The sequence below is a fragment of the Impatiens glandulifera genome, chromosome 2 (genome assembly GCF_907164915.1).
Source record: "Impatiens glandulifera chromosome 2, dImpGla2.1, whole genome shotgun sequence".
Lineage (NCBI taxonomy): Eukaryota > Viridiplantae > Streptophyta > Magnoliopsida > Ericales > Balsaminaceae > Impatiens > Impatiens glandulifera.
In genome coordinates, this window is record NC_061863.1 from 56,188,111 (window position 1) to 56,215,916 (window position 27,806).

The 27,806-nt window shown below is 30.5% G+C and overlaps 2 protein-coding genes and 1 long non-coding RNA gene across 5 annotated transcripts; 1 reads left to right on the forward strand and 2 right to left on the reverse strand.

Annotated features, from left to right (window-relative positions):
* Positions 1–11,307: 11,307 nt before the first annotated feature.
* On the reverse strand, positions 11,308–20,742 carry LOC124923750. 3 transcript variants are annotated; one of them, XM_047463719.1, is made up of 7 exons: positions 20,551–20,742; positions 19,662–19,778; positions 19,236–19,305; positions 16,898–17,154; positions 14,432–14,545; positions 12,861–12,912; positions 11,308–12,169 (listed from the first exon to the last, which is right to left on the reverse strand). In XM_047463719.1, the coding sequence occupies exons 2-7, from the start codon at positions 19,755–19,757 to the stop codon at positions 11,592–11,594; spliced, it is 1,167 nt and encodes a 388-aa protein (XP_047319675.1). In that variant the 5' UTR covers positions 19,758–19,778; positions 20,551–20,742; the 3' UTR covers positions 11,308–11,591. The 3 variants fall into 3 exon arrangements, with proteins under 3 accessions (XP_047319675.1, XP_047319673.1, XP_047319674.1); XM_047463717.1 differs by having other exon boundaries at positions 11,308–12,178; XM_047463718.1 differs by having other exon boundaries at positions 11,308–12,178; positions 19,662–19,792.
* A 3,147-nt stretch (positions 20,743–23,889) lies between these two features.
* On the forward strand, positions 23,890–24,266 carry LOC124924146. Its single transcript, XR_007098299.1, has 2 exons — positions 23,890–23,996; positions 24,086–24,266. It is a non-coding gene; the product is annotated as an uncharacterized LOC124924146 (long non-coding RNA).
* Positions 24,267–24,890: 624 nt separating this feature from the next.
* LOC124925476 (ataxin-10) lies at positions 24,891–27,204 on the reverse strand. Its single transcript, XM_047465484.1, has 3 exons — positions 26,991–27,204; positions 25,974–26,653; positions 24,891–25,885 (listed from the first exon to the last, which is right to left on the reverse strand). The coding sequence occupies exons 2-3, from the start codon at positions 26,599–26,601 to the stop codon at positions 25,035–25,037; spliced, it is 1,479 nt and encodes a 492-aa protein (XP_047321440.1). The 5' UTR covers positions 26,602–26,653; positions 26,991–27,204; the 3' UTR covers positions 24,891–25,034.
* Positions 27,205–27,806: the final 602 nt, after the last annotated feature.

Here is a 27,806-nt window from a genome sequence, read left to right on the forward strand (position 1 = left end):
CTGTGCCCGAGGAATACTCTGCAAGACCGTGGTTCTGCCTTGCTTCTCATAAGAAAGGGTCAGATTTTCGAAATTCTAGGATGAAGGGCCTAAAATAATCTGTCACTCAATGCCCAGCACAATATCATATACGTCCATGGAAATTACCTTCATTTCTGTTTGGTAATCATTGTCTTCCATCGACCCTTTCAAGTCTTTGCAAATGCTAGAGCATAAAATATTGGACCCATTAGCCACTCTAACCGATTGCTCTTGGGTGGGCGTACAATTGTGTCATATTTTATCCAAAATCCTATTATTGCTAAAATTATGGGTGATGCCTGTATCGATCAGGATCACCACCGACAAATTTCTGATTTTCCAAGGATCTAAAGCGTTTGAAAGGTTTTAGAACCGGTCAATGCATGTAGAGAAATGGCTGGTTCATCCCCTACCCCAAGCAGCAAAGGTGGATCATCAAAAGCAGATTCTTGATTGGGTTTTTGGACTTTTTGATGATTAGCCGAAACAATGAATAATTTGGATTTGCACCTATGGTTGGGCTTCCACCTATCATTGCAAGTATAGCATAGGACTTTCTTCCTTTTTTCATCCATTGCAGCCGAGTCTAATTGTTTCATGTAGCCCTGGTTTATGCTAGAACAAGACGCATGAAAATAGTTCTTGATGTCGGTATTCCGGTTGGTGCTCGGTCAGGCCGTGTTAATATTGGATGGATTAGGCAGTTGCGATGCTTCAACGCTGTACAAGTGTCCGCTGCTCATTAGAGACTTGTACGTTGTTTCTTGGACCTTGTCCATGGCCATGGCTTTGTTTAGGGACCTAAGAAATCGCAGTCGGATGTAGTTCGCAATTTCCTCCCTTAAGTCAGACAAGTAGCAGTCCATAACGTATTCCTTTGACATTCTATATAATTTTTTAGAAATCGACATGTATTGCAGATTGTATTCTTAAACAGAACCAACCTGTTTCAGATTCATCAATTGTCTCATTAAAGTGTCATTATAGAGAGCCCGAATTGCGCCAAAAGGTTTCTCTTGAACACATTTCATGTCATGACTTTTATATGGTTGCGGTTCTGCAAATATGAGTCATACCACATTTTTGCTTCGTCAGAAAAGTGAATGGGACAATTTCTAATTTAGTGGCATCCTTAGTCTTGTCCACTCTAAAGAATTGCTCGGCGGATATTAGGAAACCCTCCACATTGGGCCCATCAAACTGAGGAAAATCGACATTGATTAGTCGGGTTGGAGGACATAGTGTTGGCCAGGGTGGTAGGGCCGATTCTGGGGAGGACCGTAGCAAGAAGCATCTTCATAGGGTCTAGTACGGGGATCTTGGCCTTTCCAGACGCACCACTTTCAATTGTTGCCAGTCTTTTTTCTGCGGCATTGAACCTTCTGTTCATGTTGTTGCTTAATTCGGTCATATTTTGCTGAAGGGAAGCGTGCATAGAGGCTGACTATTGGAAAAAACCTTCGATTAGGGTCTTTAAAGCATCCATCTCTATTTACTGGCGGGTTTCTATAATTGAGAATCATCTTGCTCTGATACCAATATGTTACGACTTGAATTGTAACTAGTATTTATGGATTCTTGATTTTAAGAATCGAGGTCTTGATCTCTAAGACCGGGTAGAAATATATAATCAAAGTGCATCGAAAGGGTTTTGTAAAGAAGAATTTGAGATGAGGGGAAAGAATAATCAAGGATGAGAAGAGAATATTGTTGGTCTATACCAAACAGTCCAAAATAAATAATAAAACATAATAACATAGGGGTGAAGAACTTTCACAAGTAATTTCATATATTAATTATTACATTCATGGGTCATTGGGAAAGAGAAATCAGCCTTATATAGGTGTTGTTTTACCGCAGAATATTCAGTTACAACAACTAATAAAAAATAACATAATTCAGTTTGAAAAACAGAAAGGGAAAACAAAACAAAATATTAAAACAAAAAACAGAAATTTAGCCCAAGTGCACATTAAAACCGCGGAGGGTGCTAAAATTATTTTGGGATCGCAGCCTTTATTTTTTGAAGGGTAACAATTTCATAATTGTATCAAGATTTTGGTGGATGATCAGCAGTACTACACATATTAAATGGGTATGATGAGTACACGATTAATGTCTTTTACAAATTTAATGGTTGACATAAATGTTGTTGATGTACAAAATATATATATATATATATATATATATATATATATATATATAATAGTATTCCTAAAACACGGATGTGCCTTCATATCAGTCTAGAGGATAAATTAAGTGATTAGGATTAGATATTAAGTCATAAGAATAGACTGAATTAAGTATTAACCAATTTTTGTGACAAACACATAAGTAAATTAAATCAAATTTATTCATTGGTATTATTTAATACGTTATTTGTAGATTATATAATAAATAAGAAATTTATTTTGATAAAATAATAAATATGTTTAATATATAGACTAACTTATACATATATAATAAACATGTAAAACATATTTATTATTTTATCAAAATAAATTTCTTACGAATTTGTTTTTCATAGTTTATATATATATATATATATATATATATATATATATATATATATATATATATATATATATATATATATATATATATATATATATATATATATATATATATATATATATACCTAAATTATATAATTTAAAAATGTATATTATTTTATAGAGATAAATAAATATTTATATTTTAGAAAGTTAAATTATTATAAGAAAGGGTTAATATTAAAAAAAATTATATTAATATATGTTAAATTATTTTCACTATCTTCTATTAATTATTGGATTTTATTATATTACTGTAATTAAATTTAATTCCAAATATATATATATATATAGGTATTTTTAAATTTAAAATACATAAATATATATAATTTAAAAATTAACTTTATTTCTCTATAAAAAAAAAAAAAAAATCTTAACCAAAACGAGAAGTAATTTTTTTTCTTTAAGGTTGAAGGTCATTCTTTATTTTTATTTTTTATTTCATTCCTTATAACTTCAGTTGGTGTCATGTTTGATTCGGACCAAATTTTTATTTTAGATTTTATAATTTTAATAATACTCTTATTTGTTGACATTTTTTTGAGTAAGTGTTTGTTCACTTTTTAGAAGCAAAAGAGATCAATTATCGTATATAATTATATTTTTTTTTCAACAAGGAGTCAAGGAATTGAAATTGATTTTCAATTGAGACTCCCTTCCATGTATTCTCCAATTATTTCTACGATATTACCCATTTTTAATTATTTAAATAAGAGTTAATTATCTTTAACGAAATATATTTTGATATTGTTTATCAACCCTATGTTCGATTTTACTATACTTCATCACTTATTATTACAAATACGTGAAGTTATAAAATTTTAAAAAACAAGGCAATCTCGATTTTAATTACACTAAAATTATAATTATCGTAAAATATTATTTAATTTTTAAATTCTCATTTATTTGTTTTGGCTTTTTATGTTGATTTTAAATTAATTATATATATACAAGAATTAATAATAATTTATTTATTTTTCTTATAAAAAATAATATTTAAAAATAATTTCTAATTTTAATTTAAGATATAATAAAAAAACAAATAAAAAACTATTTTGTGTCACTTCAACTAACTTTAGTGGATATTTGATAGCTTGAATTTGATATTAGTCTATTTAAAAAATATAGTTATGTTATCACTAATAAATTAATTATTTATATTTTTTATTTAATTTAAATTATTTATATATTTTATTTAATTTGATAATCTAAGAAATCTTATACTTCATTCTTTGTCATTCTAACTTATCAAACTCCAAAAGTCCAAAACAAAATATTTTTACAATGAATTCACAAAATTTGTGACATATTACTAAAATTATGGATTGCTTAAATATATATATACTAAAATGATGTAAATTATTCAAATCTTTGCTATGAATTCTAAAAAGTGATTTGTAATATTTACATAATTCACAAAAAAAAAAAAAATTGAATGATCCTAGTTTGAAGACTCAAATTAATAATCTTAGAGACATGAATTTATATGCTCTAACAATAAGTAAGTGACGAGTCTTCCTTCGATATTTTATATTTCATTAAAAGCTTGTTTAAAATACTTTTATTACAAATAACCTTATAATTTTAATATCATTTGAAACTCACTAGTATAATTTATGTGATAGTATTTACCATTCTAATTTATAACACTTTAAATTGAAGTGTAGACCATTATTCTAGAGTCATACTAACTTTCTATCTACAAAATAAATAAATAAAATGAGATCGTTTGAGTCATTTTAATATTTTATTAAATACTAAAATATGTGTAATATGTCTAGGTTCATTTTTTTTAATCAAATAACTTTCTTAATTATATAAATTTGATAGTAGTTTCATTGTTACCCACTAGGAAAAATGTATTTATACTAAATTCATGTAATTTGCTTTCACGTGGTAATAGTAAAAAAAAGTTTAATATGAAACATGAAAATTGATAAAGGGTAAAAAGATATTTGGTGAATTTTACTACATAACCTTATATAAATATAGGTAGGCTAATGCCATCAATTCAAACCATCAAGCTAAAGATTCATAGTCAAAGATGAGTTCAACAAAATACCTTCTTTTATCTTGCCTTCTCTTTGCTTCACTATTTGTTTATGCTTACTCGAGAGTGTTAATCAACAGTGATAGCTTCGTAGCCTCTAACGACGACAAAGAACTTGTTTCGTTAGATGAAGACTCCTCTAATGACGACAAAGAACTTGATTCGTTATATGAAGACTCGTTAGAAAATATTGATGATCTTGATTCGGTTGACGAGGAATTAAATGATCACAAGAAGTCTGGTCACAAACATAAGCGTCATCCATGCAAACGCCATTCTCGTAAGACTGGTCGACACCATCACGGACCGGGACCAGTACAACCCCCTAAATCTCCCTTTAACATTGATGATTTCGTCGATAATGAGGTGGATCAATATGAAGGACTTGATTCATTCGATGAAGAGTCAAATGAAGAGTCATTAGAGATGGATGATGATCTTGCTTCGATCGATGAAGAATCACATGATCACAAGAAGAAGCATGGTCACAAACACAAGCGTCATCCATGCAAACGCCATACACATTCACGAAAGGGAAAGGGAAAACGAAGTCATGCACCGGTAGAGCCACCTACACAACCACCTACAGGTTCCTCTAACATTGCTGACAATATTGATACATGGATGGATCTAGATGAAAGTCTTGCTTCAATAGATGAAGAATCATTTGATCAAATGAATTATGATGATCTTGATTCGATTGATGAGGAATCAAATATTGATGATCACAAGGAGTCTGGTCACAAACATAAGCGTCATCCATGCAAGCGTCATTCTCGTAAGAGTGGTCGACACCATCACGGATCGGGACCAGTGCAATCCCCTAAACCTTCCTACGAGATTAATGACATCGATAATGAGATGGAGCAATATGAAGGAGTTGATTCAATCGATGAATTAGAGCCATTAGAGATGGATGATGATATTGTTTCGATTGATGAAGAAGAATCAAAGGGAGACAAGAAGCCTGAGCACAAAGGCAAGTATAAGCCATGCCGTCGACATGCAAAGGGAAGAAAAAGCCATGCACACCCACCTAAACAACCAATGGAGGAAGCACTCATATGAACTAGTAGACCGCCAGTACTTAAACCTTGTTTCGACAATGAGATCGAACATCTAATAATTAATATGAGTTGAGCTAAGTCATGTCATAGGCTCGATCATAAACAAATTCCAAATAATAATTTATTCTATGTTTCTCCAATAAAGAAGTGCCTTCATATTGAATCTTGATATTCACCTTTTCAGACCAACTGGGATTTCACCAGTAATTTTGTGAGTGTTACTAGAAAATGTATGGACAAATAAATAAATATATATATATATATATATAAGGAAAATAAGAATTAAGGTCTCTAAAATTCTTGCTAAAGGCATAATGTATACTCTTATTTATTTTCAAATTCACAAAAAAAATATATTAAATTTTTCAATAAATAATTGTCAACATTGTCTTTGTTTATCACAAAACATATTTAAGTTATAGTTTATTGAATTGCTACATACAATACTCATATAAGTTATAGTCATATTCTTGTTTTAAATGTGATTGGCCAAGTAATTACTTTCTTGAGAAATGGATGAATTTAATAAGAGTACTGGATTATATTTTATTTTATTTTGTTAAATTTATAAAATTATATTTTTCATCATTACTTATTATAATTTTTGAAAGCATAAAAATTACATTTATATATATATTAACTTTTTTAATGTCATTATAAATTTTTTATATTTTCTTAAATTTAAATTTCAAATCATATCAATTAAAATATTATATTTTTATTTGTTTCTTTAATTAAAAATAATTGGTTTTAGTGTTTTTATAATTAATTTAAATAAATCAAACTAATATAATTTTATTTGAATTTTAAACTTTTTTATGTGTTTTTTATATTAAAAAATATTTTTTATTTTATAAAAATAAATAAATATATATATATATATATATTCATATTTGAAAATTAATTATTTTTTTAATGTAGAAAGATTAAATAACACCCTAACTCACTTTTTATCTGTTACCTTAACTACTTGGAGTATTTTAGAATTAAACTATTATAAAATAAGTTAAGAATTAGAATATATATATATATATATATATATATATATATATATATATATATATATATATATTAATATATTTGAAATTATTTTCAATATCTTCTATTAATTATTCAAATTTATTATATTAATAACAATTTCATTTAATTCCAAATATAAATATAGACATTTTTAAATTTAAAATATAAAATATATATAATTTAAAAAATAAAATTTATTTCTCTTGAAAAAAAAAGTTAGTCATTCTTTTATATTTAGGATTCAAGGTTAGTTTTCTTTCTTTTTTTTTTAACCGGAAAGAAGTTTAAAATTCGAATAATACTCTTAGTTGGTTGTAAGTAGTTGTTTGATGTTCATACTATTCAATTATTTTTATGAATAAAGAGTTTATCTTATTATTCTTAAAGGGATATTTTAGTTAGAGGTAGAGGTAGATATTTTATGCGTTTCTCACTTTTTTTTTCTTTTTTTTTTATATATGGTTAGTTATTATTTGACAAACAAAATTGGATGGAATGTTTACCAATTATGGTCAAGAATAATTTTCAATCTCACTCATAATATTTTGTAAAGATACATCCGACGCCATTAATTTATCCTCTACTTCATCATTTATCGTTATATATCTTTGAAGTCACCATGAAAGAATTACATAATTGTTAGATTTTTACACTAGAATTTAATTCTTGTACATTATTATTTAATTTTTAAATTCTCCTCTGTTGTTTTAATTTTATTTATGTTGTTTTGAAAATTAATTTTATAATTTTATTTAATGTATTGATAATTAATTTATTTTTTCTATAAAATATTATTTAAAATTATTATATATAATAATTGGTAATTTTGAGTTAAAACATGATAGATAACATATAGGAATTGGTACACTCTCGATTTATAAAACGGGAAGCAAGCGAAGTGAAGGAATATATGGGTTGATCTCTAAAGAAGATTCTAAAACTTAAAGACAACATCACATCGTTTTTCGACATACGATTAGAGATGGTCGAAGCATTTAAAAACCAGCCACTTATTCTTAGAGAAAAATTCTGAAATATACGTATAAGAAGAGATTGGTTGGCTGCCACGGTAAAAGAAGTAAGAGATGGGCAATGGAGTTCGCTCCTTAGGCGGGTTCCGGAAGGGCAGCGAGTTCATGAACATATCAACAACATTCATTTTCAATAGAGAGCCGATGTACATTCATGGGAAGCCGAGGAAAGCGGGAAGTTTATTTCTAGCAAGGTTTAGAACGTTATTCGAGAGAGAGGGTAGGTCGTTGGATGGGCTCCACTTGTTTGGTCTTCAAAGGTCATCCCGATGCATGGTTTCGTTCTTTGGTTAGTTTTTCATAGGAGGCTTAATACACGGGACCGTATACGAAGATACATGGATAGACCGGATGTTAGCTTCCTATTATGCGAGGAGGTTCCATTGATCACTTACTTAGGGGTTGCCCGTTTACTAAGTTAGTGTGGAGTGAATTTGTCTCGGCTATGAGTTTATTGAGTTTTCCGGGAGCGTGGGAAGATATCAAAGTTGTTGGCCTAAACAAAGCGAAAGACAGTAAATTTCCTACAAGTATATTCAAGTGCGGATTTGCTTCAATAGTCTACCATCTATGGGTTGAAAGAAATGCGCGGGTATTTAGAAGAATCCGTAGAAGTGTAAACGATGTTTGGAGCGATATTGTGTTTGATTGTGGAGCACTTATGAACTTGGAGGGGAATTCCGAGGGTGAGCAAGAATGGAGCCTATGTCAAAAATGGAGAATCTCTTATGAAGAAGTCACTAGTTTCAAAAAAAATTCAAAGTGAGATAAAAGATCAAGTATTTGAGTGTTTGATGGTTTGTAATTTATTTGATTTTCCGAACATTTGATTATTCTAAGTTGTTAAAATAAAACAAAGGAAATATGTCCTACGTCTAAAATGACAAATAAGAGGTTTTAAAAAAAACAGAAAAAAAAAACATGTAAAGGAATCGATTGATTGGTGGGTTAATAGATAACATATAATTATATTAATACATTATATTGTCACTTATGTATTAATTATTTATATTTTTTATTTAATTCCAATTATATATATATATATATATATATATATATATATATATATATATATTATTTAATTTGATATCCATAAAATCTTATCTTATTTTTGTTATTCTAACTTATCAAACTCAAAAAATCAACAAACACATTTTTTATAATGAATTCACAAACATAAAATCTTATCTTATTTTTGTCATTCTAACTTATCAAACTCCAAAAGTCAACACACATTTTTTTTATAATGAATTCACAAAATCTGTGGCATATCAATTAATATTTACATAAATCTATTTAAGAATAAAAAGAATTGTATTACTAAAATTATGAATTGTTTAAATATATATACTGAAATGATGTAAATTATATTTAAAGTTTTGCTTCGTTCTACAAATACAAAGTGATTTGTAATATTTACATAATTCATTAATTATATATATATATATATATATTATAGTGTAAAGACCTAAATTTATAACTATGAAAATATGAATTTAGGTGTGTTTACCACTTGGTTATGAGTTTTTACCGTTGTTATTATACTATAAATTATGTTTTTATTTAAAGATTGCTTAATAATTTAAATGATAAGAGTAAATACATAAGTTTAAGTTTAAAGATACGCGGTATAATTCTCATTTAAAACATCTTAAATTTAACTGAAGGTCATGATTGTGAAGTCATACTAATTTTTTATATACAAAATAAATAAATAGATAAAATTTAAGATCATTTGAGTCATTTTAATATTTTATTATACACTAAAACATTCTCAATGTGTCTAGGTTGATTTTATTTTAATTAATTAACCTTCTTAATTATAAAAATTTGAAAACATTAATCTATAGTGGATTCATTGTTAACCTCTAGGAAAAAGGTATTTCTACTAAATTAATGTAATTTACTTTCTTGTGGTGTAATATGAAACAAGAAAATTGATAAAGTGTAAGAAGATATTTGATGAATTTTACTACATAACCCTATATAAAAATATAGGTAGGCTAATGGTTAACAATTCATAGTGAAAGATGGGTTCAACAAAATACCTTCTTTTGTCTTGCCTTCTTTTTGTTTCACTATTTGTTTATGCATACTCCAGAGATTTTGACCGCAGCGATGACTTGGTAGTTTTTAATGACAATGATGAACTTGTTTTATTAGATAAAGATTCATTAGAAAATGGTTATCTTGATTCTAACGATGATCCTGGTCACAAACAAAAACATCATCCATGTAAAAAACATGCACATTCACCAAAAGGTGGAAACCATCACGGACCGGGACCAGTACAACCCCCTAAGCCTTCCTCTAACATTGATACATGGATGGATCTAGATGAAAGTCTTGCTTCAATCGAAGAAGAATCGTTAGAGATGAATGATGAACTCAATTCTATCGATGAGGAATCAAATGGTCACAAACAAAAACATCATCCATGCAAACGCCATTCACGTAATGCTGGACACCATCACGGACCGGGACCAGTACAACCCCCTAAACCTTCTGAACACCATCACGGACCGGGACCAGTACAACCCCCTAAACCTTCTGAACACCATCACGGACCGGGACCAGTACAACCCCCTAAACCTTCTGAACACCATCACGGACCGGGACCAGTACAACCCCCTAAACCTTCTGGACACCATCACGGACCGGGACCAGTACAACCCCCTAAACCTTCCTCCGACATTAATGACATCGATAATGAGATGAAGTTATACAAAGAAGTTGATTCAATCGTTGAAGAGTCATCAGAAATGAATCATGATATTGTTTCGATTGATGAAGAATCACAGGGACACAAGAAGTCTCATCACAAAGGCAAGTATAATCCAACTCATGCACCAATCCATCCACCTAAACCATCAAAGGGAGGACGAACTGATGAACCAGTAGACCCACCAAAACCTTGATTCGACATTGAGAGCATCTAATAATATCACTTGAGCTATGTCTTAATGAATAAATAATTTCCAAGTAATTTATTCATTGTTTCACCAATAATGAATAAATGAATTATCACTTAATATATTATTGAAAGGATGAAATTATCTAATAAATTTGTGCGAAACAGTTATTATATAACACTCAAAATTCTATTGTTCCGATGTCTAACACTTGATACTCGATCTTCGTTGGGGGCATCCCGACTCTTAAATGCAGTATAGTTCACCTCTTTTAGATGGATTGTATATATTTACTTCAATCAGATGAAGAGTTATACATTAGATTTAAATGGGTAACAAAGTTGTCACAAGCATCAATATTATATCACCATTGACATGCACGGGTAAAATACATAAACCTTAGTTTGATATTGAGATCATTGCATAATATCAATTGCAAAAGAAAGATGCACTAAGTTAAGCTTATATAGTATTGTACACATGAGTAAACCAAACTAATATTCACATTTAAAATGCAAAATCTGATAATCCAATTATAGAAATTGATTAGATCAATTAGGTTAGATTTTAGGGTAAATCCAGTTAGACTCTTTCCTGTGTCTATCAGACCATTAGCATTAGATAAGGTGAGATATAATCAGCCAAAAACCAATATGAATGTAAACTTCTGGTTACCAAATCAATTTTGGATTCAGATGTATTAGATTCCTCATAATCTTCCACTGTTTTATCCTGTTCAATTTGTTCTTTACAGAGGCTGCAAAACACATTGATAAACATCAAGTCTCAGTTTGAAATTTTAAATCCTTTGACACAAAAAAAAAAGAGTTATGCCTGAAATCTTATTGTGCTATTGTACAAAATTGCTAAAAAAAAAGAAAAAACTATCCATGTATAGACTAAAATTTTAAAGAAAAAAACCAAGCTTCTGGCATTGACTATGCATGAGGCTCAACAAAGTCCCACAAAAAACTAGGAGGGGAATCGGGGTTGGATTGTGGACAATCTAATATACCCTTCAACCAGTTGATCCTGATAATAAGCTCCTCCAAATCCATAACAGCAGCATCAATAGTATCAGCAGAAGAATGCATGGAATTTAGTGAAACTTCTCTATCAGGTGTATCCTTTTCCTCATTTGTTTCCCCTTCTTCTTCTGCTGCTGCTGTTTTTTCAGCCAAAATATTATTGCTAATGTTTGAACTGACCACACTGTCTGAGCAGTTTGCCTTGACATCTGTTGAACAATCATCTATTTCCATGGGCACACTTGCCTCTTCTACTTGCTCCATTTCACCACCACTGGCCTCAACTGCCTCTGCTACTTGCTCCAGTCCACCACTACTGGCCTCAACTGCATCTTCCATCATCGGGTCATTCACAGCTTCAGGAATTAATACACTAGTTGAAATTGATGAAGCTGAGACAGTATTGTTAAGAGATGGTTGGCCACAGATAGACTCGGTATTTTCAACACCTTTCTCTAGTGCAACATTATCAACATTTGTATGGCTTCCTGCAGCAGCTAAAAATATTTCTAAAGTCAGGATTTCACAATCACTTTGCAAGCTAACTAGTAAAATAAGATCAATCATCTTAACTAACTGTGATCAGAAGATTCATATGTGCTAACGAGAAAACAGGAACTTGAGAAAATCCATGAATATTGCTAAACAACAACTTTTAAAATGTTAAACTTTTTCTATGGCTATTGTGACCATTATTTGAAAAGGCATTTTAAAATTAAAAAAAAATAGTAATAATAGTGTTATCGAACAACAATAACACTGCCAATAATAATAATAGAATAGTACTGACAAAATAATAATAACATTAAATATAACAAAATGATGGTGACGAAGATGAATAATAACAACAAAAATATGTCCTACAATGAAAACACTTGAATATCATAGTCTTGGGGCCTAAAATGAATTGTATAACCATGACATTTGGGCATTTAACAATGATAGAAATTACCAATTATTTTAATATTTTTTTAACATATCAGCTCATTAGGACTCAATATGAATATCTTTGTTAAATTTTATATCCTAATATTAGTATAGAAAAGTTTTAGGTCCCAATTTGATATTTTTAGATGAACACAAGTCTTCCATTTGCATCAATCACTGATTTCTCACAGAAGTCTAGTTCTTTTCCTCAAAAACTGATACAGAAAAGAATACACTACTGTTGTTCTTTACCTAGATTCAGTGGCTTAATCAATCGAGCAGTAGGACATGAATCTTCGCGTTCCTACAATTCAGAAAGAAGAAGAAAAAGAGAGTTACTTTTTAGCAACAGACCAAAACAATGATAAACAAAAAACAGGAAGATTAGATTGTTTGTCCATGTCTAGTAAGAATATTTTTATTTTATAATACTACTACACCTATAAAGGAGGAGATAAGGATGCTCCATTTATCCCCCTTAGGTTAGTGACCAACAAGTAGACCTCAGAAATAAGTTCGTGTTCTCAAAAAGTATTTCAGGAAACCAAATGCCTGCATACCCTTCTACTAAATTTGAACCGTAACACTAAGTCCTCTTTGTAGATTATTTTTTCCCAAAAATGGTAAAGAGGCCTCTATTTTAGGACAAACAATTTTTAAGTAATGAATAGTACTTATGGATGAAATCACTAATGGTACGCCATTAATGGTACATTAAGGTGAAATCTAGTATATTAAAATTCAGTGAACAAAGAAGATCCTAGAGGAACAACAAAGAAATATCTTGATTTTCATCAAAGATCGCAGAGATCTTCAGCTCACATAGGCGTTATGATATTTCTTGCGTGAGTTTCAACAAATCTTTGGGAGATATTGGCTTTTTCCATAAGGGTAGAAGAAAGCTATTTTTCTTTTGTGCAAGAACTCCCACTCAAGAGCACAAAAGAATTTGATAGAACACACCATTGGCACTGGGAAATATAGTTTCCCAAGAACAACCGAACACTCACGAACAAAAGAACTAAAACTAAATAAAATTTTGTAATTGAATCAAACGTGATGAAATTTTGTAGAATGAAATCAGACATCGGTTGAGAAAAGAATTGACAGAATATGAGAGGTTGTTTTTATACCATTGATACGAATTATCCCAATAATTACTTGAATTGAGAGAGAAAATGTAAGAACTCTAGAAATAGATGAGAAAAGGAAACCCCAACTTTATTCCACACCTTTACAAAAATATCCTTTTAATATTTATACTAATATTATCTAACTAATATTTGACGTCCATGACTTAGGCCGTTAACCAACCCAATTACAAATTTCAGCCAACTAAAATACTAAAAACACACTAACCTTGTGTCAGATTTGTTTCCGTAGAAAAGATGCGACTTTTGCATTGAACATGTGTTAATGATGTTTTTTTTTATCAAAAAAAATTGAAATTAGCATTATAATAACACCAGGATCTAATCAAATACACTAACAGGATACAGTAACCTAGCAATATTGGTAGAGTACAACAGAAAACAACCTACATCATATGTCAAAGCTAGTATCTTTGCTTTGTAGGGCTTGCATACCCATAAAAGTGCACAAAAATTACTTCTAATAGAAAATCCTTAGAAGTTGTGTTTAGATAGAGAGATTGGCATGCTTCCATTCTGAACGAGAAGAATTAAATAGCATAATGGTCCCTCTAACCAGAATTCGATTGGAGTTTTTCAATGCATTCACATGGTAAAGGTCATAACGCAAGGTTAGGTTGGAAGAAAAGTAAATACTAGATCCAAGCACAAAGAGGAACATAAGGGAATCACCTGTATAGGAACACTCCATTCAAACTCCAGAGACCAATCTAAAGAAAGGCGCAGATCCTTGCAATCAACTGTATATGATGAGCCTTCACCAAGAGGAGGTGGCAACAGGTCAACCTTGAGATAATGTGAAGAAACCATTAAAATTCAAATGGGAAGCAATCTAAGAAGACATCAATGGAGAAACCTTGTGCAACACTGAAGGCCTTTTCCAGATCAATATAAAAACTACAAGTCCAGGAACAGAATAACCCCTCAAGCTATTGAGCCTTTTGGGTATTAGATTTTTGTCACATAAAAAAAATCCCAAAACATCATTTGGCTAAAATGTGTGATAACAAAATCCGGTAGCACAATCTATAAATTTTATAACTTTTCACACTGAAAAAGTTCAATCACACTTTTCATATCAAATTCAAATAAAACCACTTTCACTTTTAGAAGAGATTGTGACAAAATAACACCTTCCTAAAAGGCTCATTATCAACCAACTACATTCATGTTATCATTTTCCTTCACTAGTGGAATCATTTGCTGAACTTGATGTTTTAACTTCTTTTACTCAAAATACTCTAGTTTTAGAGTAGTATCTAATGGGTACGATTAAGGTTAGGATTATTAGAAAATTAATGAATATGAAGAGTGAAAAACTCATGTCCAGCTATGGAGGATTTCTCATTGTGTCTCATCCTATGTTGCATTGATACGGGTTCGGAAATACGACAATTTTTGAAAATATAAGACACAATACGTTTAGGATAGGCCAATTATTAAAAAGTATATAAAAAATTATATATATATAATATTTATATAAATTTAGTATTAATATAAATAGAAATAATATAAATTTAGTATTAATATAAATAGAAACTCAAATTCATTATTCATAATAAATTAGGGCGGCGGCAGCTTTCGATGAGTGTGATTGTGAAGAAGCAATAGGAACCGTGAAGAAGATGAAACAATAGGAAAAAGATGTAAGAGTAGGTCAAGAATTAGTTTCACTTTTTTAGTAATTTTATAATTAATCCCCATAATTTTAATTGTTTACAAGTATCCAAAAATTTGTCCAATCCATATCCAAACCGTATCGGATTGGTCAAACCTACCAAATGTCAGCAATACCGATTTTTCCGTATCGGATACTAAAAAAATATTCCGAGTATCCTTGCTACTTAGCTCTCATCTAAAGGCTTAGGCCATTCCTTTCTCATCTCTTCTTTTATTATCCCATTTCATTCTACTTGTTACATTAAAACTCTTCATACGCATTCACTTCCTAATAATCCTAACGGTAATCTTACCCATATTATATATTACTCTAAATGGGCCTAACTATTACATAAAATGCTCCAAGGCCTTATAGAATAATAACTCATGACAACTCCACCTTCTCGCGAAAACTGGTCGTAACCACGGCTGACATCAACACATAATGAAATGGGATAATAAAAGAAGAGATGGGGAAGGAATGGCCTAAGCCTTTCAATGAGAGGCTAGGAGAAATCCTCCATAGCCTGGCATGAGTTATACACTCTTCATATTCATTCATTACATAATAATCATAACCCTAATCTTACCCATTATATACTAATCTTATTGGGCCTAACTATTACATAAAATGGAAAATGGCCTTATAAAATAATAACTCATGGCAATATATTTCTCTCGCAGACAAGAGAAGTCGAGGGGATAGTCTTATAACAAGTTATTAGCATGAACTGGAAGGTCTTGTCACAGGGGATTATTTCTTTTTGCTGTCCTTTTTCATTTTATTCCTCCAAGGCCATGTGACACTTTTGTATTGGAGAAGACTTTGTTTTTTGGGGGGCTAGGGTTTGCTTTTGTATTTAATGTTTGGTGGGTAGGTTAAAGGGATATGCTTATTTTGATGAAACATTGTACTCCCACCTCCTTCAATTCTATTTTCACCTTAGGTCTGTTAATTTCTCATCCACGTACTCTATTCTCTCACCCCTCTTCATAGTTCTTACCCTAACAATTTGAGTTCTTACACATTTTAAGGAGAACATAATGCAGGTAGCTCTGGATTAATACAGCCCTAAAGGAAAATATTGAATAAGTTCCGGGTGGTTAGTAAGGAAGTACCATCCAGGCATGAGAGATACATTAGCATGTGCAAATGATGAAAATTCTCTCCAATCACTTTAAAATATAGTTTGCTTTCATCTTCTGGAAATTTTGATTGTTCTCCTTTGTTAACATACGATTTGGTTTAGTTTCTTCGCGCAAATTTCAAAAACTCATAAACCTAAAGCCTACTAATATATGAGGAAAATAGAAATTGCAATTAAAAAATAAATAATAACAGAGCAACACCCAAAAATCAAGTGAATCTATTTGGGATTCCCTTCAACAGTCATCAAAATGAGAGGTATAGATGAGGGCACACCTCATGCATAATAGCAACTGGTACAAGCAATAGCAAAAGATGAACATGCAAAATACCTTAAGCTTGCCATTATCCAATATTTCAGTCACTATTCCAGACCAGTAACAACCATCAGTCCACCAATCTACATAGTCTCCAACCTTCCAAGAACCAAGAACTACAACAGTATCTTCCTGGACTGTATTTGCATCAGGGATTCCTTTTTGATGACAGATAATAGGATATTTTGGCCGCACCATTAGCTGCATCGGCATCTCCTTTCTCTTCCTCTTATTGACCGGATTAACTTGATATGCTTTTGTCCAATATATTTCTGCAAACAACCATTCAAGAAGATGCAGATATATCAACATTTTTGCATCTGACAACTGAATGTTTAGTATCAAGTATCAACTATAATATCTTGTCTTAGTTATTTTCAAGTTAGAATGTTGTCATGGCAAGTCCCATAACATTTTAATAAGGAAGAGGCATTCTGCATAACATTTTATTGATGCCAAGAATTGTTAAAAGGATATTTTACTGATGCCAAAAATTGTTACAAGGTTATGAAAGGATGATATTCACCCTTGTGCAGATACCAAAGTAGATATTAAGAAGAGCATATGAAGCTCTTAAGTAGGGTCATGCTTCTTTTTTGTGAAAAATATGCCCTCTTCATTGATTGGGTTATGGAATGTATCTCTTCTACATATATCTCGATATGTCTCAATTGTCATACCATAGATTTTTTTCAAAGGGGTGAGAAATCTGAAACAAGGAGATCAATTGTCCCAGTATCATTTTGTCAGTGTCATGAAATCCCTTGTATCTCACATGTTATATTGGGATCAAAATTAGTGATGTTGAACAAGGCTTTAATTCTTTGACATCTATAGCATTAAGTAAAAAAAATACACGCTTCGGGTTATTTGAGCATTTGAAGCCTTGAGTTTAAGTCGAAATTGTCTTGGACTCTAAGATAGAGACTTTACAATACCACTTGTTTGGAATGGGAGAAACACTTCTTTTAGGTATGCTTCTTCCGGCCAACAAGGTCTATCAGTCAGATTTTTTGGCAATGAGAATAGTTTTGGATCCACAATTAAGGAGTTGAGCATTCACCAACTTCATGGGGTGGAAAAGATATTTGAGGAGATCAGATATTGGAAGAGACATCATTAAGGAATTGCACGAAAGTATGAAAGATAATGATCAATCAAGAGATGATTTAATCAAATGGAAGGGGGGACATTATGAAACTTTTAGAGCAATGTTTGTGAATTAGTTAGGCCGAAAAGAGAGTACAAAAGGCAAAGCCTGTGTTGCAACTAAGGGGATTCCAATACAATCATGTATCGTGTGGTTATTCAAGAGAGGTGAAGCACTATTGTGAGATTGAGACATCACATGCCCAATATTTAATCAAAATGTTTGTGTGGAGACTGAGAGGAAAGACACGATCATATACTATTTGATGGCCCATTGTCAAATATGATATGGTAAGAGGTGTGTACCAAACTTCGAATCAAAGGGGAAAGATGAATGGAGAGACATCAAATGATGATATACTACCATGACAAAGTGATTCTCTCTTACCACCATACTCAAGTGTGCACTAACTAGTTTTGTATATGAGGTAGGGGCAGAGAAGAAGAATCAAATGTTTAAAGAGAAAAAAAATGGCATAACATATTGTGGAAAAAGTAATGATGGTGGTAAAAACCAAATCCAGTGAATGAAAACCACTTTGTCACTCCTTGGAGAATGATATATAATGTGGAAGATGGGAATTAAATTCAAATGTTATTTTGGCAAGAGAAAGTTGAAAATAAAATGGGGAATGCTAGAGATGACATGGTGCTTATGGCTTTGTGCTTAAAATTATTGAGTTGATCATATAGTGTTTTCTTTTGATTATTTTTTAGTTTTGATTTCTCAAGATGGGAGATTTAAATAATTTTGAATGTTTTTATGTCGTGAGATTGCAAAGCTGTGCACAATAGCAACAAACTGGTTTTAATTTTGTGTAACAATAGTTTTAATGTTCCCGAAAAACAATTCCATCTTTAGATCAAGTAACTTTGCATAGGAAAGTGAAGATTAGAGCATCAAATAATTGATTCAAGTCATACAAATTGTGTGATCGATGCAATACTATTTCGTAGATGCAACAAAAAATGCAAGATAAATAGTTGTAGCCAGCCGGTACCAATGATCATATTTGTTTACCAGACACTATTGCAGTTAATAGATGTGAACTTTTGGAGGATACGCAAATTAACCCAAAAAAATGCTTAGAATAAATTGATATGGGGTATTTGATAGAGAAACCTTAAACCCTAAACTCTTGTCAAATAAAATATGAGAAACATGACATTCAAAAAAATACATAAAAAAAGAAAAACTCCTTACTTTCATCTGGGAAATCAATAAATTCTAACGAGTATTCAAGATACCCCTTTCTCCTGGAAATTCCTTTGATCTGATTGAGACATAAAACAAAGTGTAAGAGCACAAACTTATTATATTAAATCAGTGTAAATCTTTGGTTGGACAAAGACCAAGGTTCTTGATCTTCATACAAAGGCAATGATGCATCAAGAGATAATTGAAAATATAATACAGGCAAAATCCAACACCTTAAATGAAGTCGCAAGAAGCAAATATACAAGAAATGGGATGAGGAAAACACAGTGATTTTCACATAACAAACCTAACCACTTTATCATATACATCATGTTTATGCAACGAGAGAATCTAAAATGATTTGGACTGAAGTTCATCATTAACAGACTAAAATAATTCTTATTAAACATTTTTTATAATAAGATTAATCACCTTGCCCCGGAACCATGCACCACGGAATCCTGAGGTAAAAGATCTTGATTCAACCATTTGTCCCGCTTTGAAAGGTAGATTTTGCGACGTCGTCATGATTCAACAAAGAATTTCTTGCTGCATCAAAAATACTGAAGCAACATCAGTAAGCAACTACAAACATAAATTTACCTGTCATAACTGTTCCCAATTAAGTAGTTAATAATGTCCAGTGATTGTATTTGAAATATGGTGTACAAAACATAAATCTAACTGCAATGGTGCTTTCAGCAGGGCCATACCCGAGGCATTGGGTTGCCCTAGCCAATCCCAATATTTTTATTTCTATTAGCAAAAATAAAGTCATAAAAGATAAACACATAAGAAAATACTATTACATTAACTACATAAAAAATCAAAATGTAACATGACTTATGGTGCTTTTATAATTAGCACTGTCCCATTCAACGAAAACAACTTATCCAATTTTCATTCTCTGATATCAATGATGCATAGTGATCTAGAATTGGATGAGAAACAGAGTTCAATCCATAGAAATAGTTGAGAAGAATAAACCCTAACTGTTAGGCTTGAGATACAATCATGAGATGATAAGAAAGAATGACATTTTTCTTAACAACTACTAGTCACTTTCTATTAGTGGGCATTAGCTCTAACCCTTTTCTTCTTGTATAACATTATCACATTATTTGCATTCAAAAAGAGAAACATATATACAGAGAATGAAACAAACAAGATTGAATTTTAACAGAAATTAACCTAATAAAACTAATAAAATAAACAGTCTGCATATAAATTAGAAATCTGTGACAAATTGTTCTCGAGGTAGCAATCTAACCTAATAAAAGAAGATACAAAATGAAGTCAGCAGATTTAGAATTGGGTATACCAGTACGGTGAGGGTAGCCTGGACGATTGGAGACGGGAAGAATCGACTGTAGTCTATCTTCTGTGTCGCCCAATTGAGAGATGAATCGAATGACGAATCGGCAGCCGTCGTCACTGAGAATGGAAGGAGACGTAGCCGACCCTTTTCTCAGCCTCCTGTCCCCCCTGCTGGTTGAACAAAGAGAGGACAGCTCCTTTGTTTGAATTTTGATGTGGGTTTTTTTTTTAAGAATTTGTTTTTATATTTAGATAATATAACATAATGTAAAAATTATACTAAATATCTGTCCTTTTATTTATTTATTTATTTTATTTTTCTTCACGCAAATAATGAAAATATTGTTTTTAAAAGAAAATTTAAAGTATTTTAATATATATTTAGTTGATAATTTAAATTATATTATTAATAATACTAATGTTTTTATTATGATTGTATTTTTAGAAAAATCCAAACCGAACAAATTTATTTATAGAAAGATTATTAAAATAAATAAAATATTATTTTCTGCATGGAGCCAACAGATGTCAGGGTTCTGTTTTTCACTGTTGATAGTCTGTCAGACTCAGGATAGGGACTAAATACTGTACAAATTAGTTCGTCTCTTTGGAATAAAATCTGGGTGATTTTTTTATTTATAATATTAAATTTGGTCCCTGAATTATTTTATTTTATTAAAAATTAGTATATTACTTATATATTTTTTAATAAAATCAGTATATTCAAAGAAGGAAAAAAGAAATCAAATTTTCATATATAGACAAATAGTAAAAGTTGAGGATTGTTACTATTATTATTTATGCTGGGATTAGTCTTTTATTTTTTTTTATTTTTTTTACTTTTTTTTTAGAGGACATCATAAAGAATTTGAAATTTAAACGATTTTTTCTTTAAATTTATTATCTTTAAATTTATATTATATTTTCTTCCCATTTTTGTAGAAATTTCTATACTAACTTTTACAACTTTTAATTACAATCTAATTTTGGGAAGGGTGGTTTAACTTTCTTTTTTTTCTTGACATTACACACTTTTAGATCATTTTATTAATATAGAAATGATTAAGTATCTTGTCTTGAAATTAAAAATATATATATATAATTTATTTACAAATGCATTTAATTGACATTAAAATAAATTGATATATTTGAATGAGTTTGCAATGATGCAATTAAAATGGATATTAATATCATGCAAACGAGAATTCATGAAAATGCAATTAATTTTATTCCTAGGTGAATGAAATTAGTATCAGATGATTGACTAATTTATTTTGATACAAATTTTAAACTAAAGCAATTTAAGAACTATATAGTCTTGTTCCTTCAATTATCTTAAATTAACTTTAAATTTTTTCATTTTTAACATTAAAAAAAAAGCTAGTTACTTCAAAAAAATTTCTAAAATTTTTTTTTTTTATTGATCATTTTAATAATAAATTTTGATCCGGTGTTAGTTTGATCGTGTATGTTTATCAAGTTCGATGCGTAATAATTCTAGTGTTGAATTAATACTAGATTCATTATACTCTACGATACGGTAATCTAATAAACTTCGGCACAAGAAGTTAACGGTGAAACTATTTTAAAATAAATGTGTTAAACAATGTCTTGAATAACTTTTGACTTCGGTGATTTCGGTTATTTGTATACCATAATTTTATTGACTATTCTTGGCACATCTATGGTCAAATATAATATAACCATGTCCAATAAGTCTTCAACTAATTCCGGGTTGGTGGATGTTACATGAGACTACTGTAGAAATGATGAAAAGAAAAGGTGTTGAAATGGTCAAATTTGGAGCTTATAAATTAATACAAGTAGCTAGCTAGGTAGGTTGAGTTATTATTATATTGGAGATCTTTCAATTCAATGGCTAATAGGAAGATGATGATGATCATACTAGCTTTGCTCATGGAGCTTCTATTCTTCTTTATGTTATTTCAACACTCATATGTATGCAAGTTAGGTTACTTTTCTAAATTAAATATAATAAATAAATATGTTACATTAATTGTTATATTACTGTTCTTTTTCTTCTCTCTTTTTTTTTTAAAAAAAAAAGATTTGTTCCCTGAATTATGCTTGTTCTCAAAACTTGTAAGTTATGACTTTGCCTGTATTTTCTCATTATTTTTATACTATGTTTAAGAAATAATACCAAATTAGGGATATTTTTGGCCTTTTTAATTATATTAACTATTAAGTGTTGATTTGTGTGTCATGTTAAGTATTAAAAAAAATGTTCAATTAGTTAATATTTATGTTACAAATTTAACAATGTAATAGTCTTTTATTCATAAACATTAACGCAGAAAATCACTTTATAAAAATCAAACCAAATTAATACAAGTAATGTCTTTGGTTAATCAACAAATATCAAAATAAAAAGTGACAAAGTACCCACAAACATCAGGATCCAAAAATGAAGATTCTCAAAATTATTAGTATATGTGTTTCCTTAACAGAGCTAACCCCATCTTCCAGTAATTAATAATGGATGCTAATAAAACTTGGGTTTTTATTTGTCAAATTTTGATTTTTTTAATTATCTTTATAAATATGGAATGAATCCGACTAAAAAATAAAATCACGAGTTTCATTTCTATTAAAATTAAAAACAATAAGGTTGGATTCTTATATCATTTACGTGTTTGTATAACTTTTAACCAACTAAAATTTGTTATTTTTATTCAAATGAATATAAACTTATTATATTTATTTAATTTAAAATTAAAAGTAAATTTAGCTTTTTCCACTTAAAGCATCCTAATTGTCAAAAATATAAAAAATTAATTTGAATTTTAATATATATAATTAATTGAGTGATTTTAATTTAAAACTCAAAACCAAACTTATAATCCAATGCAGTTGCATTAAATTCATTCAATTATTCAAATGAAGAACAGAGAATTTTAAAATAGCATTGTTATGATTTGTTTAGATTTAATTCAAAACATTAATATTTTGTTATGCATTTTGAATGTGGGACAAATTCACTACTTTGATTTTATTTTGGAACATACTTATTATTTGTATTCTTATTTATCTTTATATATTAAAATTAATCTATATATTCTGAATTCCAAACAAAATTAACTTTAAATTTTCATATAATAATAAATTTGACTATTTTTGGCACATCTATGGTCAAATCTAATATAATAAATGTCCAATTAGTCTTCAACTAATCCGGGCTAGTGGATGTGAAGGCTATATATGAGACTATTAATTTAGGAATGATGAAAAGGAAAGGTGTCGAAGTGTTCAAGGAGTTAAATAACTCGAATCCGAACAAGCCCTATAAATACAAGTAACTAGCTAGGTTGAGTTTATATTCGAGATCATTGAATTCAATGGATAATAGGAGGAAGATGATGTTCATATTAGCTTTGCTTATGGAGCTCTTATTCTTCTTTATGCTGCTTCAACATTCATATGCTGCAAGTTAGTTCTATTTCTATTATTTACTCTTCATGTTTTATATTCATTTAATCTTTATCACAAATTATTTTAACGATCAAACATGCACACAGACAACCAAACAGACAATCCTTGGAAGACGATCTATAACACTCCGCCAGATAACACTTAGTCCGGTCATTGATGAAAAGACCAATTCTTGTTCTCAAAACTTATAAGTTATAACTGTGGCTGTAGTTTCTCATTATTCTTATAGTATGTTTATGAAATAACACCAAATTAGGGATAATTTGGGCATTTTTAGTTGTATTAATTATTAAGTGTTGATTTGTGTGTGTCATGTTACATATTAAAAAAAATGTTGATTTATGTTACAAATTGAATGCATTTACTCTTTTTGGAATTCGAACTATAATGAAGTTTAATTTGAAAGTCATTTGACCATATAAAAATTAAGCCTAAATAATACAAGTAAAAAATAAATATCAAAATAAGAACCTCGGGATCCAAATATGAAGATTCTCAAAATGACTAGGATTAGCTTGAATATGAGTTTCCTTAATAGAGCTAACCCCATCTTACTGCTGCTGATATAATTTGGGTTTTTATTTGTGAAATTTTGATTCTTCAATCATAACTTTATAAATATGGAATGATTTATTTATTAGGTAATTATTGTAAACATTAAGATAGTTTAAATGTCATCAATCAACCACGAGTAACCGAATCGATCATGACAAATTTTCCCAGAGACCACAGTAAATTCTCATCCATACCAAGGCGGAGTTGGGGTTCAGATAAATCGGAGTGGGGATGTGGTTTCTATTCCCCGACCACAAACCGCCCCATTTGCTGTCTTCCTAAATATATATATATTGTTCTAAAGTTTCTGTTACTATAGAAATGGGAAGATAGGTATTATTCTAGTATAAATTATATGATCTTAACTCTATATCCATCATACAAAGTATGGAAAAAAAAATTGATTGACAAGAGTCAAGACACACTAGGATAATTCAATTGATAAAAGTCTTACCAAGAGATAAAATGTTAGCATTTATATTACCTACAATCTGAGGGCAAGTTCACAAGCTTAGGGCGTTGAGTCTTAGGATCGACCTCAATTTTCAGACCAAGTCTCGAAATCTCAGGCACATCTGCTGCTCCCTGCAGTTCCAATTCCGAAACAAATCTTTGATTCTCCATATTACCTTCTAATAAGTTTCTCACAGCCCATAACCCCCACTCCCTCAAGAACGGATTCTCTTCGTCAATTACACACTGCTGCAACAACACAAATATACCCTTCCTCTCCCTCACTTCGTCTTGAACCTCCTTCCTTCTGTAAACACAATTCCCTATAACCGCAACAATATCTCTCCGGAATCCTCGGTATGGACAAACCGCCTTTCTAGAGCCAGATGAAACTGACCTATCAGAAGAACTATTCATTGGTTTCTTCATACTTTCTGGAGGTTCAAGGTTGGCAAGCAATTGCAGAAGAAGTTCCATAAGGCTAGAGGATAATAAAGAAGCAATACAACTTCCAGGGCCATCATTCGCACAAATATCCCTCAAAATAGTGAGTGAATATCCAAGAACATCAACAGCAACAATTCCTGTAGGAAGACTAGACTTTGAACCTGATTTGAAATCAATCAGCGCGGCACTTTGCTTGAATATCCCTAGAATATATGAAGCAAAGTCACTGGAAACGGGCATGCCATTCCCACCTAACTGCTCATTCAAGATCTCCGACAGAATACTTAAAAGAAAAACATGGTCGGTCATAAACTTAGTTTCTCCAGACGAATATAGTGCAGAAAACAGTTCAGGAAAACATGCTTCTTCTTCTTCCTCTTCTAAGCAGATTCTTGACAAAAGAAGCTTTACCCAGTTCTCATCAAACCCAACTAATAGCATAATCAAGAACATAGATCAGTCGAAAGGAAGAAGAAGAAAATGAGAAATAAAATATAAACCAAAGAAAGCATATAATACCTTCAGATGCAGTGCGTATAATTTGTACCAATATTGAAATCCCTTGATCACGACAAAGTTGATCGATAATTACTCGGCTTCTGTCACAACACGTATAGATAACCATGCATAAAGGATCAGAAACTTCCTTTCGTCGCACCATTGCAATCTCGTAAAACTTAACAGGAAAAAGATGGTGCCAAATAGAATGCTGATGCACCTCTCCAGCTAACGAGACGTTGGCTATAACTTGCAAGGTCATTCTAGTAATTTCATAAGGTAAACTGGAGACTCCTTCACAAGAATCTAATATACTCATAAGAATCTCAATTCCATTATTCTCGATAAATAAGTTCTGGTTTATTAATTCACCAGCACATAAGTTTCTCAATAGCTTCAATGACAGTAGGAGAAGATCAAGAGAAGAAGAAGAAGACTTGGAGAGATGTTGACATAGATTAAGCACGACTGGGAGGAGGGACTTGGAGGCAAGGTTGGATCGACCACCAGAAGTTCTAGAAGCATCTATCAGAACTTTCAAAGCATTCTCTAGATTTGATGAATCAGAAGCAACAAATAATTGATGAAGGATTTCTTGGGGTAAGGAACATGGATTAGTAACTGGTTCTTCAAGCATTTGCAATCCCATGGATAAAAAGCTAGTTTTAGTTCGTTCTTTGTACACAATAACACTAATCACCCTGCATTAACAAGCATTCCATGATCAAATGACAAAAGAAAAGCATGAATTCTGCCAGATTAGACCTATTTGAAAACACTTTTGTTTAAAATGACCTATCAAAACTTTCAATATAAGGCATAACAGTTAAAATGGTCAAAGTTATGTCAAGAAGGTATGCTTAGAATTTCAGCTCAATAGTACTAGGGAAATACAAAGACAAATTCGAGGTAATCATGCATATCAAAGCTTAAAATTTCAACTAAAATAGATATATAATCCTAGCGATGACATTAAAGAAGGATACATACTAACTTGAATACAATAACTGAAATGAAAACAAGATTCGAACTTCTCACCTGGGTGTCCGTCCAGCCGGATGATACCCAGTTGTTGTTTATCACAAAATCTCCTGGGAGCCAATAGTTAGTTATATCAGGAGATATGACAAATTGAAAATGAATTCGCTGATAAGAAAAAGGATCTAAAACCCAAAAGTCAAAAGTTTACTGGGGAAGATAGCCAGCCAGCCAGTCGGTGAATTCGCTGTATAAGACTTCAAAAGCTTCAATTGTACTATTTGACATGTAAAGAACGAAATTAGAGACTAAAAGGTTCGGCTGTACAGTGTTTTTTAGGTTTGATTGAAGCGGGTTTCGGGTCTGATCGGATTGAACCCACTTTGGAGTTTTGTCCACCGTGACTCATTCGAGCTTCCTAGTTAACTAATGAAGAACGAGTCAGAGGGTCAGAAACTCGAATAGTAAAAAATCATTAATCAAACTCTAAAAACCCTAAACTTACAAATTTGAAAGACTTCTTTATTAGATTGTATGGAATTGGAAGTGTATTAGGGTTTTGAAAGGAGTAAATATACAAGAATGTGACCAATTATTTTTATTTTACATAAATATTTTTAATATTTTTTATTAATAAATATTTTGTAATTCTATATATACAAATAATTATTATAATTTTATAGTTGATATTCTATTAAAATAAATTTTAAAAACTATTTTTATTTTATTTATTTATAATCTTTTAAAAGATTAAAATATTTAATTAGTATTTATATTAAAATTTGACTACTATTTATAATATTTACACTGAAATATATAGAGATGTTATTATCATAATGATAAATCTAGTTGTGATATATAATATAAATGAACCTC